Raw genomic sequence first — 15,376 nt, forward strand, 5'->3', positions numbered from 1 at the left:
GATGGGCTCAATTCAGCAGCTTCAGCTAACATTAACACAAATTGTGTTGCTTTAAAAATAAATACACGTGTGAATGGAAAGGAACGGAGTCATGGGCTCCGCTCACTCAAACGGAAGGGCTGGGTCTACAGTACAGTACGTGAAGCTCTTATGAATAAAGCTGTATCATATGGAATGTAGAAATAAGGAAAAGACTAAATGTTAAAGGCACTTGTTTAGAGCAGGCCGTATGTTCACAATTATAGGCATGTTTATTGCACTATGTATTTGATACATTTTATGTTTTTCTTTCCATTCCCCCTAATTGCTTTTATCAAAGTCTTTTGATGGGGCTCTGAAACTGAATTTCCTCCAGCCCTATAAACTGCACTTTATTTTGGAGGCGTTGTTGAGACTACAGAAAAACTTTTTCCTCATTTTGCTGAGGGAGAAATGATTGATCAGTGTCCAGTCTGCAAGCACTAGAAAGACAGTTGTCTCGATAGTTTCCTGGTCAGAACTGAAGCCCTTTGTGACTAAACAAATGGAATAAATTATGCAACTGGAGTAAATTATAGATTTTCCTTTGGCAGTCATCAGGATTTGTTACATTAAAAATGTATTTATGTGAAGAAAAGAAATGAAACAGGGATGTAGTAAAAGTTAATTGACAGGGGCTATGGTAGAGATCTGCTCCAAGGAGGCGTTTTTTTAACTCCAAGAGGTCAGTGATTAGAGTTGTAGTAATCTCCAGATGCTATAATTGTACAGCATGTTAAGAACTTTTACCAGCATTAGAAAGCATGGACAGACAAAGTCATTTAACTGTTACTGTTACTCAGACTGCCCTTTAATAAAGTGAAAATCTGTCCAATTTTGCATATGTACTGTATGTACGTAGTAGATCACAAGAAAATCTGTTTAGGCAACTAGGAAAAGAAACATGGAAATGTGAACATCATCTAGAAAATAGTGTTAAGAGTATATACTTTATTACCATTTCTGTGGATTAAAGGTACAGTATCTTCTTGTCTTAGTCAGTCCTTAAAGGGGCAGGTGGGCTGAATGGCCTCCTTAACACGTACTGTCGATCATTAACTTTTCTTCCCTTCCCTCACACACACACCTACATACAGTACAGATCTTTGGATAACAAATTGAAACTGTACTCCTGTTGTTAATCAACATATCAAAATACTTGGCTTCCAAAATAGTTTACTGTCAGGAATGACTTTTTTTTTTGCTAGAACTCTTATTGGTTTTTTAAATTTATTTATGTAGACTATTGTCTGAATGCAGTGCCTTAACAGTCCTTTGTTTTATAACGTGTAAAAATAGGAAATTTTCATTAAATGAAAAAAAAATCCAAAAATATTCAAATCTGAAACTTCTGAAGAATCCTTTTGGTTCTTTTTTACTAAATAAGCCCTTTCTAAAAAAACATTTGTTTGGTTTTATAACTTAGTGTAGGGTAGTCCATCTGTCATGCATATTTTTTTAAAAATCAGTTTCCTCCTACACACAGTTCTTTGTTTCATCAAGAGTGGATGGAGGCAGATCAGATTTCCTGTGTTTAGGTGTGCTTGGAGCTCAACATGCGCAAAATGTTTTTAGACCACCTGCGATGATCGCCTTGGTCTTAGCATCGACTGTGGTTTGATAATATTTGAAATTGTGAACAGTGCCAAGTACAGTGTTAAATGCAATTCCTGGATGGATTTGTTTTATTTTAGTCATTCATTTCTTATTTTAGATATTTTGCATTTTATACTTTTGTTTCATGAAGGGATGTTTTTAACTGTTTTGTTCTTAAAATGTTGAATCATTTAAGGTTTTTAGTTCGTGGCAATAAGACACCAGGCCTCAGACTCTAAATGAACTGATGAATTTTCTGAGGAATAAAAGGCAGAGCTGTTTGTGCTTCATTTCCTAGTTCTTATCTGATTTAAATAATAAATATGTGAAACTGCTGAATTCAAAGCTCTTAGAATAGTAATGGAAGTTAAATTTCTACATACTGTAAGGGTTTTCCTGAGTTCGGGTTTTCTAGAAATGGACAGACTGATACATAGAAGGACAGCTTCTGCTGTAAGGCTTGAAAATACTATGCAAGCTACAAGACATTTCTTGCAATATTTAAAATATATTTGGAATTAGAAATCCAAAGTTATTTCTGTTTAACAAAAAATATCTTGCTCTGCCTATTTTTTAGCAGTATTTTTTAGTAACCTTGAAGTACTGCGTTTCTCTGTGAGTAAAGAGTAAAAGGAAGTGTCTGTGGCCAGTGCCGTGGTCTTTGCTTCTTTCTGAAGAAACCACTACGCAGATATCAAGCTCTCTGAATGTGGGAAAGTGTTTGGTAGAGGTGGTGTGGGAAAAAAAAAAACAGCTAATAGAAAGTTAAGGAACTGTAAGCAACATTCTGTGACTGTAAATTGGTAAGTGATAAGACACATTTACAGCAGAAGAGATGTGTAATATCTGATAACTGTGACAACAGATGAGGGAATCCTCTGCTAGGCCTAGGAATTCTATTTTTCTGGTAGTTTTTAAGATTTAAATAAAATGTCTGATACTGCATTGCATTGCAGTCTAATGGGCAATATAAGCAAGTTATACAGCTTTAGACATATATGATATGATTCCTCATTACTTAACAGCTCCTAAGGGCTATACATAAATTTATTTGATGACATGAATTCGTAAATACTGACGTCAGCTTCTTGGAAAGACAGTATTTGGCATTTATTTGTTAATTTACACACTCATTCATAGACCCATTCCATGTACTCAAAAAATAAACATTACAGGAATATGAAATTTAAAGGCAAGGAATTCTCAATAACGTAACAGTGTAGATCTAGTTTTACTGTTGCAGTCCATATTTGTCAGTTTTTCAGCTTCTGCTTTTTCATGTCCAACTTTTCAGCTGACACTTCATTAATGATTAGGAATTATAGGCGTTCTTAATTTTTCACTTCCAGTACTATGTGAGCTCACTCCACTGTTTGGTAGAAAAAATGTGGAACGTAACTCCCACATAACTATTTAATGTTAAAATGTCTGTGATGGTAATGATTTGGTCACAAGCAGCTGTTTTTTAATTCTTTGCTTTGCTGCTTGTTTGCTGTTCAAGCGCATTGTGTAATTCACTGTGCCTTTCACTGTATTTTTACTTCGAGATGTAACTTAATCACATGTACACTCCAGTTTACAGAACATTTTTTGAAATTTCAATACGTTTTATAGGTTATTAATATATACTGTAATACAGTTTAACCACACAGTGAGATGATTACTATTACCATCACTAACAATGCGACTGCTGCTAATAACAAATTAGAATTGTAGTTTAACAAATGTGTTAAGAAAATTATTATATTTCTAACAGAGTATGTAGAATTAAACTTTATAGAGTATAAAAAAATATATTTTTGTTATAAATTCCTTGGTAAATGTGGCCTACAGTATGCCATGTTTCTTTCCATAAACCTCTTAAGGAAGGTCTTTCCTATTTTTATCATTCATAACCACTTCCTTTTCGTTCAGTCTATTTGTTCATAGGACATCCTAGTTTGAATGTCTAAAAACATTTATGGAGCCTGAATTCTAAAGTCATTTTGAAGCATCTTACCTGGTGTTTGCATGCAGTGTAGGCAATATATGTAGCTAGCCTACTGTATGCATATGCATTTTAATTCACATGATGATACTCATAGCATTGCTGAGTACCTGCAGGTGCTTATGATGCTTTTTTATCAGTTTCTTTCCTCAGAAGTTAATGAATGTTACCTACAATTCTTTACCCAACAAGAAGAAAAAAAGAAAGACACCCCTTTTATGTGATAAAATGAGAGAAAAAATAAAAAGGCTGGAAAGCGACTTTGATGAATATGGGCTGAGTTGTGGCTGCTCCACATCCTGTCAGGTTTCACTGTTGTTGTGTAAAAGCATATGTAAAACATTTTTTGTTTATGAATGGCTGATAAATGCTGCAATAAAATGACCACCCTTTCATGACTCGATCTAATTTTTTTTAACAGCCTCGAAAATCTTTTTGACTTCTTAGCTTTGTTTTTTCACTCATTTAAAACTCTCTTTTATGCTTTTATTGACTTGTTTTAAAATTAAGTCTTTGATGTACCACATGCTTGAACAGTAGCATAGTTACAGTTATCCATTTTGAGAATATAATACGAATACCTCTTGTGTGCACTGAGGGTATGTCTGTGAATTTATGATTATCAGAGGATACATTCTCATTATTTATTATTTCATAGTTTCTGAAATTGCAGATTTTAATTTAAAAAAACTGAACATGCAATTTGCCCTTTGACTGGTTGCTTCCGTTTTGGTGCGAAACAGGCAAAGAGATAATATGTTTATCATTTTCAGATTAGCTTGGGAATAAAACAACATTTTTGTATCATATTGGTGTCAATAAATTACACTTCTAAAATGTCAGTCATCCCCAAACAAATGTGGTTGACCTAAATGCAAAGGGCTCAGATTAAATTTTGTGATCCTGTCTTACATATAAACAAATCTTTCAAAAAAGACTTATCAGGTTCTGTGGAACTCCTGAAGGATTGTTTTCAAGACACTCTGATTAATGATAGTTACATTTCATTGCTTTTTGGTGTAAAAACTGTCTATATAAAAAGGCAGCACAAAAGGCACTTTACATTTGTTATGGAACTTTTAAAAATGCAAATATACATTTCACACTGCTCTACATTTCTTGCTGACACATGTCTTCAGACTAAATCCTTTCTAAAGAGTGCCAAAAATGGTTATGAAATACACAGAAACTTTTATGAGGAAAATAGCAAGATTAGGAAAAAGAAAACTTGAGTATGCAGCAGTGTGGAATAGAAGTTAGGGATCTGAACTGGGTTCAGATCAATCCCAGATAGGGCATAGCTGGTTGTACCCCTTGAGCAAGGTACTTCAATCAGGCTGTTCCAATAAAACACTCAACTGTACAAATGGCCACAAATTTTAAGTTACTTTACATTATAGCATATTTGTAATGCACTTCATTATCAAATTGAATTTGTTTTGAAATGTATTTTCACTTCCCTATTGTGGTGGTTGAAAACTGCTTGAGTTACAACTGAATAAATAGCTTTCAGGATATAAAAAAAAACTGTTTTCTTTGTGAAATTATTGATATAAGTGTTCTGCCAGTTGCCCCCATATATTGTACTAAACATACATTGTTCAGTACCATTCACAATTTCACAGGTACATTGTCCAGAATTAAGTTATGGAGCTGCCTCTAAAGTGTCTCTCATAGTGTTACTTTCAGTATACATGGTAGCAGTGATTGTTCACAAATACTCCATTGCTTATTTTAGCACATTTGTCTTGAGATTGAGCCACAATAAATTTTACATTTACATTACTAAACTGTATGATAGCTTGCTGCCTTCATTCATAGTAAACGTGATCAGATTAATTGTGCCTATTTATGACATTACAAAACGATGGTGCGGCTGTATGTAATGTGTATGGTCCCTTTGAGAGATAATGTATAATAATTTAAAAAATTTTAGTCATAAAAATCCTTTCTTTAACCAGGAAAAAGAAAAGTCAGGATATTGAGACATTTTGCACCAAAATTACACAGAATAAGAAGCAAAAGAATAAAAAAGTGAAAGTGCAGATTTAATCACACAACTGTAAACACTTCAGGACACAAAGGTGGATAGTTTTAGCTTCCTCCGGAGATTTGCTTCACCTAGTGACCAGAGGCCAAAGAAGGAAGTTTCTCTTGGAAGAGCACTAAATAAACAGCACTTCATGTGGGAGAACAGTTTATCTGGTTAAATATTTAAAAATTGATCCCTTCTCAACATTCAGCTGAAACAGGAAACTTGCAGGATTCTGGACCTTAGAGACCAGAATTAGGAACCCCTGGTCTAGTATGCATAGAAAAATAATCAATCAAAGAATAAAGGTCACACTGAATAGTATAATAGGAGACAGAAGTGATCAATCTTATCAGAAGAGACCATTCTAAAAGGCATATTGTCATAGTCCAACATGGAGAGTATGGACACCTGGACTAGTGATTGTGTACATCATTCATTTCCATAATTAAGCTATGAAGGTTCATGGTGCCAAAGCTTATCCTTGTTTCCATGGTGTTAAAGAGAACAGACAGCACATAACTGCCCCCCAGATAGGATGCCAGTTTATCTCAGCCAATTGCATACAAATGGGTAGACAGGTACACATACAGTAGGGTTAATTAGGGTACCTTGCTCAAAGTACCAGAGCACTGAGTCCGGAGACTAACCACTACAGTATAGGTAGAGGGATATCAAAAAGAACATTTGTGATAAAGTTACAAAGGAACGCGTAAGGGTTTATTCCATGCTGAAAAGCGAAGAAAAGAAACAAAGTTTCGGCTGTGGAGCCTTTTGTTCGGGTGTGAAAAAGTGGGACACACACACACAGAAACCATTTAACCTGTGTCTTTGGACTAGAGGAAATCAGAACATCCTGAGGAAACTCAAGCGAACATGTGGACAACATACAAACTCCACGCAGGTAGCCCCCAAGGTCTGGAGTTGAATCAGTGAAACAGAACCTGTAGTCAAGATATTAACCTTTCATATGTCATTTATTCAGCATAGAGTCAAACGGGGACAGACAGGACTTCATTCAAAATGTCATAAGGCAAAGTGGTAAGTAAGCCACAGTTAAATGTGAGCCCCATCAAAGCAAGTAAATGAAAGAGTATGATTTTAAATAAGTGTAGAACTTCATGAAGTACAGTGTGAAAAAATTATAAGGAATGAGATATCCACCTTGTTTTTAGTTCTGCTCAGGTATTATCGCTTCTTCCCATCACATCATTTATTTCCATTTCATATGTCTCTTTGTACATGGTGTTTTATCTCCTGAAAGGCGTTTTGATTAAATTTCAGCCAATTAGATCACAATTTTGGGAACACTAGGTGGCTTTCAATCTGGAGTATGAATGGGGTGCAAAAAAAAGGTCGCCTTAATCTTAGGCAGTTCATTGTCACCATGAGCTGGCCCAATAGGTATGAAAGATGACCATGACAGCACTTAGAAGAAATCTCTATCTGGGTGATGTCTTCACATGCAGGAAGAGACCTTCAATTTGACAGTATATAAATATACAGTACATCAAAAACACAAACTACTTACAAAGAGCTTTGTTACTTGGTTTGTCTAACCTTTTCACGAGAGTGTACACATGTAAAAGTTTTACTAACAACTCTAGGCAAGGCAAAAATCTTATTGGTTCAAAACTTTCTACCCACAACTAGTTATTTGTCTCTTGATCAGTCTGCACTGTTTGGAGCACATGATGTTAAACACATTCTCTGTTTCAGGTTTGCACTCGGGGATGCCCGCCGGCCTCTTCATGAGACAGCAGCCTTGGTAGAAGACATTGTACACACCCAGCTCATTAATTTGGTAACGCGGCTTCTTTTCCCTTTTTTACCGAACACTGTTTCTTAACAATATACATGTTTAAACTGTTTATTTTGTAAAGCTTTGAACGTTATCCAGCTGAATGTGTGCAGGGTGTTCTTAATAATCTGTGGGTTGCATTCCTAATTGTTATTGCTTGTCGAATTAACATTGCATTCCTGTAAATGACTCTGCATACTTTTTCACTGATGCAGAATCGCCTGATTTCACAGAACCCGATTTGCATAAATATTGGACATCTTTTGGCTTTAGAGTATCTGGCCGAATAACTTGAATCCAGTACAGATACACCTTTATGTTTTAAGGTGTTTATGTATATATGTGTATGTCTAGTTCCCTATGTATTCCGTAATAAATTAGTAAATAAATTAGACAAGTCTTTTTAATGGTCTACCTCCAACAGTGATTATAGGTGTAAGATGTTACATTATTAGTTGCTCTAGATGTTCACAGATGTGTGGAGATTTGGAATTACTCAGCCAACAACAAAGGACGCAACTCTGTATGAAAAGTATATAGCATTTCAGTAGCCTTTTACTATTTAAATTACACTTTGTGTTGGTGCTTTATTTTCCACTCTCAGGTTTTTCTGGATTGACAACTTAGCCAGGTCTGCTATTGCCTTCATCACAGGACCTGAGGCGGATATAATGTATCAATGATCATGCCTCTTATGAGGTTCCTTACATCAGCCTTCTTTCCATAGTCATGTCATACTGAGGAAAATATATGCCCTGAAACTACTTCACAGTAGTAAAGGGTTGATCCACATACTGGACTTCTTTTTTACTTTGGACAGAAAGGTTTGGTTACTCCTATTTAGCATATAATTCTGTTATTGAACGCCATACCCTTTTGTAACTACTTCAAGATTCTACCATGTGAGCCACCTCCACATCTATATATACTGTACAGTACCTTTGAGACTGTGATGCTGATAACACCAATAAACAAAAATAATCAAAAGGTCCTTCTCAACCTGGCTTAAAAATGCAGCAATTGGGAAGTAAAAAAAAACACATGATAAACTTTGCTGAGCTGATTAACTTGCATTAAACAAAAACAAGCATGAGTGCATTTTTACAGTAATACATCAGATACAGGAAACAGAACAAAAACAAATGGAAAAGAAATAACACAAGAAAATTAAAACAACAACATATAATTTGAGGTGGAAGTTTGCCTGAAGGACAATTCCTCACGAAGCATTCACATCAGATGTATTTTGAATATTGTTAATTTAGTACAGGAATGAACATGTTTAATTCTTAATAGACATATCACTTCATAGGCTAGACACAACATTGTGGTAGTATTAATGTTATGAAGGAAACTTTACCTTGTTATTTTTATAACATATGCTTAAAAACCTGGAAAGATATAAGAAAGAAAACATTCTTTGATTTGGTTGCCATGAGAGTGTTATAAAAGGAAGTGAATACAGTTGAAGGCACAGACATTTTTTGTCAATTATCAGAGGTAATTTTGGAATACAGTGTAAAAAAACAGGGAAGTCAATATTTCTCTTTTTTTGTTTTGTCTGTCATAAGGGTGCTGCTGAAGAATAGCAATGGAATATCTGCATTTTGATGGATGAGATACTATAGAGTAAATGAGGCGGTAATCTTCAACAGCTAATATACTGCATGTTCTTTAACTCAATACTTTGGCAGTGGCCCTGACCCAGGATTGACCTTTTAAAACTTTGCTCAAGAGCAGACTTATCTGAGTTAGAGCAGCAGTTCAGCCATTCAGACCTTGCTTGTTTAACCTTTCACCTAATTGCACAGGGCAACTCTTTACCAGTTCACAAGTAAAGGAAGTGAAAGTGTCTCTTCCAGTTCATTGTTTTGACCTCTGACATATGTAGGATGGAACTCTTCAGTGTTTAATGGCCATACTCAGACAAAGGGCCAAGGAATATTGTGTTCTGTGTTACTTAATTCTGAGTGCTTTTCTCTTTAACAAGCCCAGAATGATGTGTAGTTCTCCTGTACTTTTCCATGGACCCACAAGCTACAAAAGATGAAAGCTTCAATTGTATCTTGTTTGTCAAGTGTTTCTTTTTCTTTTCCATCTGTTTCATCTGGGTTTATTATTTCAGACAGTTTAAATTGTTGTGTTATTGTACAATTGTTGTTCTATTTTCTATATTCCCAGAATTAACAAAGATTGTTTTTAAAATATGATTAGATGATTCTTGGGTTAATCAGTGCTAATACAAACTGATAAATGTGATGTTTTAATTTTATTTTGCGCAGAAGCTTATTAGATTAATTTATTTTGAAACATGAAATACTTAAAAACAGCTATTTGAAAGAACAGTTTGTGAATCTCCTTTTGAATTTCTCATAAAGCTTCACACAGAACAGACTTGAATCCCTAGTTTAAGCAGAGAATACAGTTGTCACAGATAATGAGCCTTTATTGATAACCTTTAACCTCAGTTTGCATAGTTGGACTTTTTAATTGGAGAATAGTATTTTGAGAAGTCTAGGCTTTACTTGTACAAATCTGTACTCTCATGCTGTTTTGATGTATTTTCCTAAAGTCATGAAGTTAATTTTTGTCACCTGCAAATAAGGAATGCCTTTCTTTCTGCAAAGTACCTAGGGGCATTTTATCACATTATTCATCAGTTTTATATTTTCAGCTAACAAGACTGCTGGTGGGCTGTCTGAAAGTTTCATTGTATTGCCTGACCTTGTATGCGTGTTGTTACTGAGATCCCATACGAAATCGTGAAATACAAATTACTTAAATGTTCTCTTTGCTGTGTAGAAAAGGTTACGTTTACTGATAAAACCCTTAACTGTGCCCTGAACAGAATAGCTATAGAAGTTGTGGACAGCAGGTGTATTATTTTCATTGTGCCTTTTTATCTTTAACAAACCACATCAGTGTTATTAAGCTGCAGGACTTTTGTCAAATTAAATCCCTAAGAGATCCATGAAGTCATCTCAGTAGATGATGCCTCAAGTCAGGATCAGCAGTTTAGCAGAGGCAGCTCTCAAATTGGCAATGTGTTGAAGACCCCACACTGTGCCTTTTAAAAGCCAAATGTGTTACAGATTAAACCTCAGTTGAGATACCTAGGTCACGGCTGAAATAAGCTTTGGTGATGTCAGACGTTAGTCCAGATCACATCATCACACTGACACAGTTGCACTAACCAAATAAGCCATCAGCATTTCCTCTTGGAATGCCAAAGTTTTTCAAGGAGAAACCTCAGTCTTGCTGAATTTGCACCCTTCTGTGAGAGCCTTAAAACAGGATTAGGACACTGTTTGCAGAGCTGAGACAAGAAGGGATCATAGAGGCCTTTTTGCCCTATTTATAAATATGGATAGTGCACTTATTTGTTTGAAAGCACTAAATACATAGGCTATAAATTATCCATGTATACAGAAGTAAACCAACCACAGTGGTGATTCCTTCATCTTTTTAGTAGCTTCCTAACTAAAAAAGTTATCAAGACATTTAACAACTGCATAGTCCTTTCTCCTGAACTGAAGCTCATCCATGCAGTATACCCATGTCTTTACTCTTTGTTTTTTTCATTTAATCTTCATCTTTTTAGTAGCTTCCTAACTAAAAACGTTGTCAAGACATTTAACAACTGCATAGTCCTTTCTCCTGAACTGAAGCTCATCCATGCAGTATACCCATGTCTTTACTCTTTGTTTTTTTTCATTTACTCTTCATTGAACTGGAAGCTCCAGTTATTGTTTAAGATAAGCAATATTGTATTAAATGTTTGTTTGACCTAAACAGCAGAATACACCCTTAAATGGAGTTAGGTGTTAACGTTAATCAGTTCTAAGAATTAGAACAAATATACATGAGAACATAAGGTTGCTAATGAGAGGAGACCTATCTAGATTGTTTGGATGATAATAAAGTAATTATTAAATTCAAGGTTACCATATTTCTTGAAAAAGTCTGTGTATCAGCTTTGAGAACATGTCTGCATAGTTTGATGTATGGTATATACTGTATATATGTATATATACTGTATGGTTATATATGGTAATTTTTTTAAATACATGTTCTAAATGTACTTGTTTACAATACATTTGTATTCCAGAACAACAGAAGAAGCTAAGACGCATTAAGCACAAAATACAAAATACTTCTCTAGAGAAGTTCAACTCTGTAACTCTCAGGAGTGGATAAAACAAAATGGTTTTCTTAATGGCTGTACTGTCGACACAATTTGAATATTGTCTCTGTCAAAATAACAACATTATTGTTATTATTGCCATTACATATTTCTTTAACCATGTTATGAATGTTCCTGAGCTGGTCTTTGTGAACGTTTTTTCTAGTCCACTAAAACCTGCTCTCTATTGGCATAAAAGCGTTTTTAAGGCTGACAGCCTCGTCCATTTCCCAATATTACAGGCATTAAGTAGAGCTTTCTATGCCAAGACAGGAAAGTTGCCTTTTCTTACCTCATATCCGGAAGTGAAGTTTCTTGTCTTGTTCATTTAGTGTGCTTATGTTAGCCGTCATCTGCTCTTCCTATATATTCTGACAGCAGGGGCCAGTTTGAGACAGATTTATTGTGCAGTGACTTCCAGTCGTATGTGAAAAGGAGACTGCCTATTATAAATTCTAATATTATAAGCCATAGTGGAGTCAACATGCCAATCTTAAAAGTCTGGGCAGACTAAAGTAATTTGCAGACCATTCCCAGAGGATATATTACTCTGTTCTGTAGGTCTGAAGCAGCATATTGTACAATATGCCCAATAATAAGCACAATAAGACTATAATCCGCTACGTAAATGTTATTTTTCTTAAACCATTTAGAATTATTGTCTTTGACATAGTACTGCAAAAGGTTTCAGTGTGGGAGATGACGATTAGATAAGTGTCGTAGTTATTCACTTGCACAACTACTTGTTGTGTCCCATAATGTTTAATGAAAGCCATAGTGATGTTGGTTTTACATATTATGAGAGGTAAAGCGTTTTAATCTTCTGTTTTGTGTTTTTAGGAATAAGAGGATGCTGTTCAGTTTATAGCCTGCTGATTACTCACTCTCTCCCTTTCAGAAGAAAAAATAAACTTGTTTTTCTCAGATAGTGTGTATGAAGTTATACTAAGGCCTGGCCTGGTCCAGCAGTATTTTAAGATGATGATGCTGTATGTCTGTTATTGTGAATAATAACAGTCTATGATTCATCTCCAGTACTTGTAGCCGTGGCTTCTTGTGTGACTATGAAGTCCGGTTTCAGCAAGGAATGCTTTCCTGCACTCAGGACATTGTATGGTGGTTTAAGCTATGGATTTTTCTTTAGTCAATTTCCTTTTGGTTTTCTTCTGACTAGTTTGATCATCCTTTGCCACTTCTAGTCATGAACATCTTCCTCCCATGTGTTATTGCTTTAAGCTTATCTTTAGGCAGTCCTTGTATCTCCCACAATAGCATTTACCAATTTCAGCTGAATGTCAAATGCCATCTTGGGTGTTCTCATACTGTATCATGCATTTGGCCCAAATGACCAGCCCATCTAAGTTATACCCTTTCTGTCATTGCTACTGTGCCTGGCATATTAGCTCTTTTGAGGATAATAGCATCTGGAATCTAGCCTTACCATCAAATGGTTCATGACCTTTTCTTTTGGTTCGTAGGTGTAATTGATTTTGTTCTCTGATGTGACAGCTGCAAGTGTTCAGCGTTTTGCAAGCACACATAGAGTAATTGTTGCCTTCTAGTTCGAAGCTTTATTGCTGGTTTTATGTCCTTTTCTTCTGGCATCTGGACTCCTAGCCTTTGGACTTTAGACAGTGTGTGATTTTACATGATCTCTTTATCAATTTTGCATCATGTGATGCATCCATCCATCCGTTTTCTAACCCCTTCAGGGTTGTGAGAGACCTGGGGCCTATCCTGGCAAGCAACTGGCGTGAGGTAGGGCACACCCTGGATGAGACACCAGTGCATCACAGGATACATACAGACAAAAACACACACTGACACTTGCCAGTGTGTCTTTGGACTATGAGGTGAACCTTGTGGAAACCCACACAAACATGGGGAGAACATCTGTACTCAATACAGATAGCACCCCAGCTCTGGTATTTAACCCAGGGCCCTAGTTTTGCGAAGCAGCAATGCTAGGGCCTTCCTTCCTCCTTGGATGAAACTACTCATCACAGACAGTGTGTGTTCAAAGATTATGATCTCCATTAAAAGATATCAGTTTCAAGAGCAAGATAGTGGCATGAATGTCAGTCTTCTCCAGACTAATGATGCCATTTTCTACATGTTTCTGAAAAACAGATCATGATGATTTGAAAAAAGAATAAAATGAAAGAACAAGACAGTCAATAATAACAAACTAGTGCAAGTATCGGGCAGGAAAGATATAATCATACAACTGAATACACCCTTAGATTTGACGATTTGAAGTAGATTGAGCTGAAACGTCCAGTCATTGACAGTGGCAACTTGAAATTACCAGCACCTAAAGTAAATCATTTAATCATTGAATTGTCTTCCCAGTTAATGATCTGTTCATTAAATTTATTTTAAATGAATGAAGCAGTCTTCTACAACACAGTGAGGGTCAGTCTATAAAAGTGTAAAGATTATAATGATGAATATTATAGGAGATGCCAGTGTAATGTCTTAAGGAAGAATTGTACAAGAGTAGTTTTAGAGTCGATTACATAAACCCTGTAGTTCAAGATGGGACGGACTCTTCAACAACTTCCTTAATGAATACCCAGAGGAATGTGTAAAACAAGACATGGAATAAAGGAAGCTTCAGCTTGTCAATGTACCTCATTTTTCAATAGGTTATTTAAAAGGTACATTCCAGGTAGATGCCTAGATAATTGTAAATCATTACTTCTTTTATCTTTGTTTTGTTTACAGTAGAAATGTGTGATTATTATTACGGAAGCAGTTTTAATTATTTTATTATAAAGCATACTTTGTTTAGTTTAGCAGATAGTGCAGTGCAGATAAAGCCTGCCAAATATTATTGAAACTTAACTACAAGCTGGTCATTGCAGAGGAACAGTAGTAAAATATAATGATACACTTTAGTGGCACATCAGGTCTGACTACAAAAACACACTAAAGAGAAGCTGTTGCATTTTGGCTGTTTAAAAGGGAAATTGAACAGTTACAGTACCAAAAATATTTAAACTAACTGCAAATTATTTATGAATACTGGGACAGAGAAGAAAAAGACCAAAGTCACTGCTATGAAAGGATGATGCAATCCACCTTTAATGGTCTTGTCAATATACAGAGAGGTTTGAATAAAACCGAGCCATTTTAAAGAAAAAAAAACAAGTTGAGATGTGACATCACAGTTCGGCCTTGCGATCCTTACAAATGTAGGGGATATTGGCAATAAATCAACACAGCAATTGGTAGCTAGCTGATATTCATATGTGTGTGTGTGGTGTTTATACTTTCTGAATGGGATATGCCTTTTTACTGAAGTGTAGAGACCATTAGGGAGGACATGCCAACCATGGTGGGGAGCAGGTGAAATAGAAATCTATTTCTTCCTAAATAATAGAAAGAGATGGGAATTGAGTTGATTAATTCAATTTTAAATGTATGAGAGAGTAATATGTACATGATTGGAGAGTTTAGAAAGATATTAGTATCATTGACTACTGATGGAAAATATGAAACAATTTAAATTTGATTTTGACTTCTGGTAGTTTGTGGCAACTAGCTAGTTAACACTGGAGTCTGGAAACAAGGCATGTTTAGCAATGGTTTATGCTTCTGTACTAAAGTGCACATGGGGAAAAAATATTTTGGGATTCTATTTTTAGGTGAAAAAAACAAGAATGAACTGGTAGTGTGTCAGCAAAGATAAATTGAACAGAAAATAGAGGGAAAACTGCTAGTCTCGTGAAGTACATCAACAGAGATGGAAGTCAT

General features: G+C 35.5%; 1 protein-coding gene across 7 annotated transcripts in view; it reads left to right on the forward strand.

The window, feature by feature from the left end:
- The window catches only part of supt3h (SPT3 homolog, SAGA and STAGA complex component), a 230,806-nt gene that overhangs the window by 105,496 nt on the left and 109,934 nt on the right, over window positions 1-15,376 (forward strand). For all 7 annotated transcript variants that reach the window (XM_088624993.1, XM_088624991.1, XM_088624997.1 and 4 more), the window contains one exon: window positions 7,353-7,437. In XM_088624993.1, the coding sequence (XP_088481119.1) occupies window positions 7,353-7,437 (85 nt within the window). The remainder of the gene's footprint in view (window positions 1-7,352; window positions 7,438-15,376) is intronic.

The sequence above is a fragment of the Lepisosteus platostomus genome, chromosome 3 (genome assembly GCF_059453375.1).
Source record: "Lepisosteus platostomus isolate fLepPlt1 chromosome 3, fLepPlt1.hap1, whole genome shotgun sequence".
NCBI classification, from domain to species: Eukaryota; Metazoa; Chordata; class Actinopteri; order Semionotiformes; family Lepisosteidae; genus Lepisosteus; species Lepisosteus platostomus.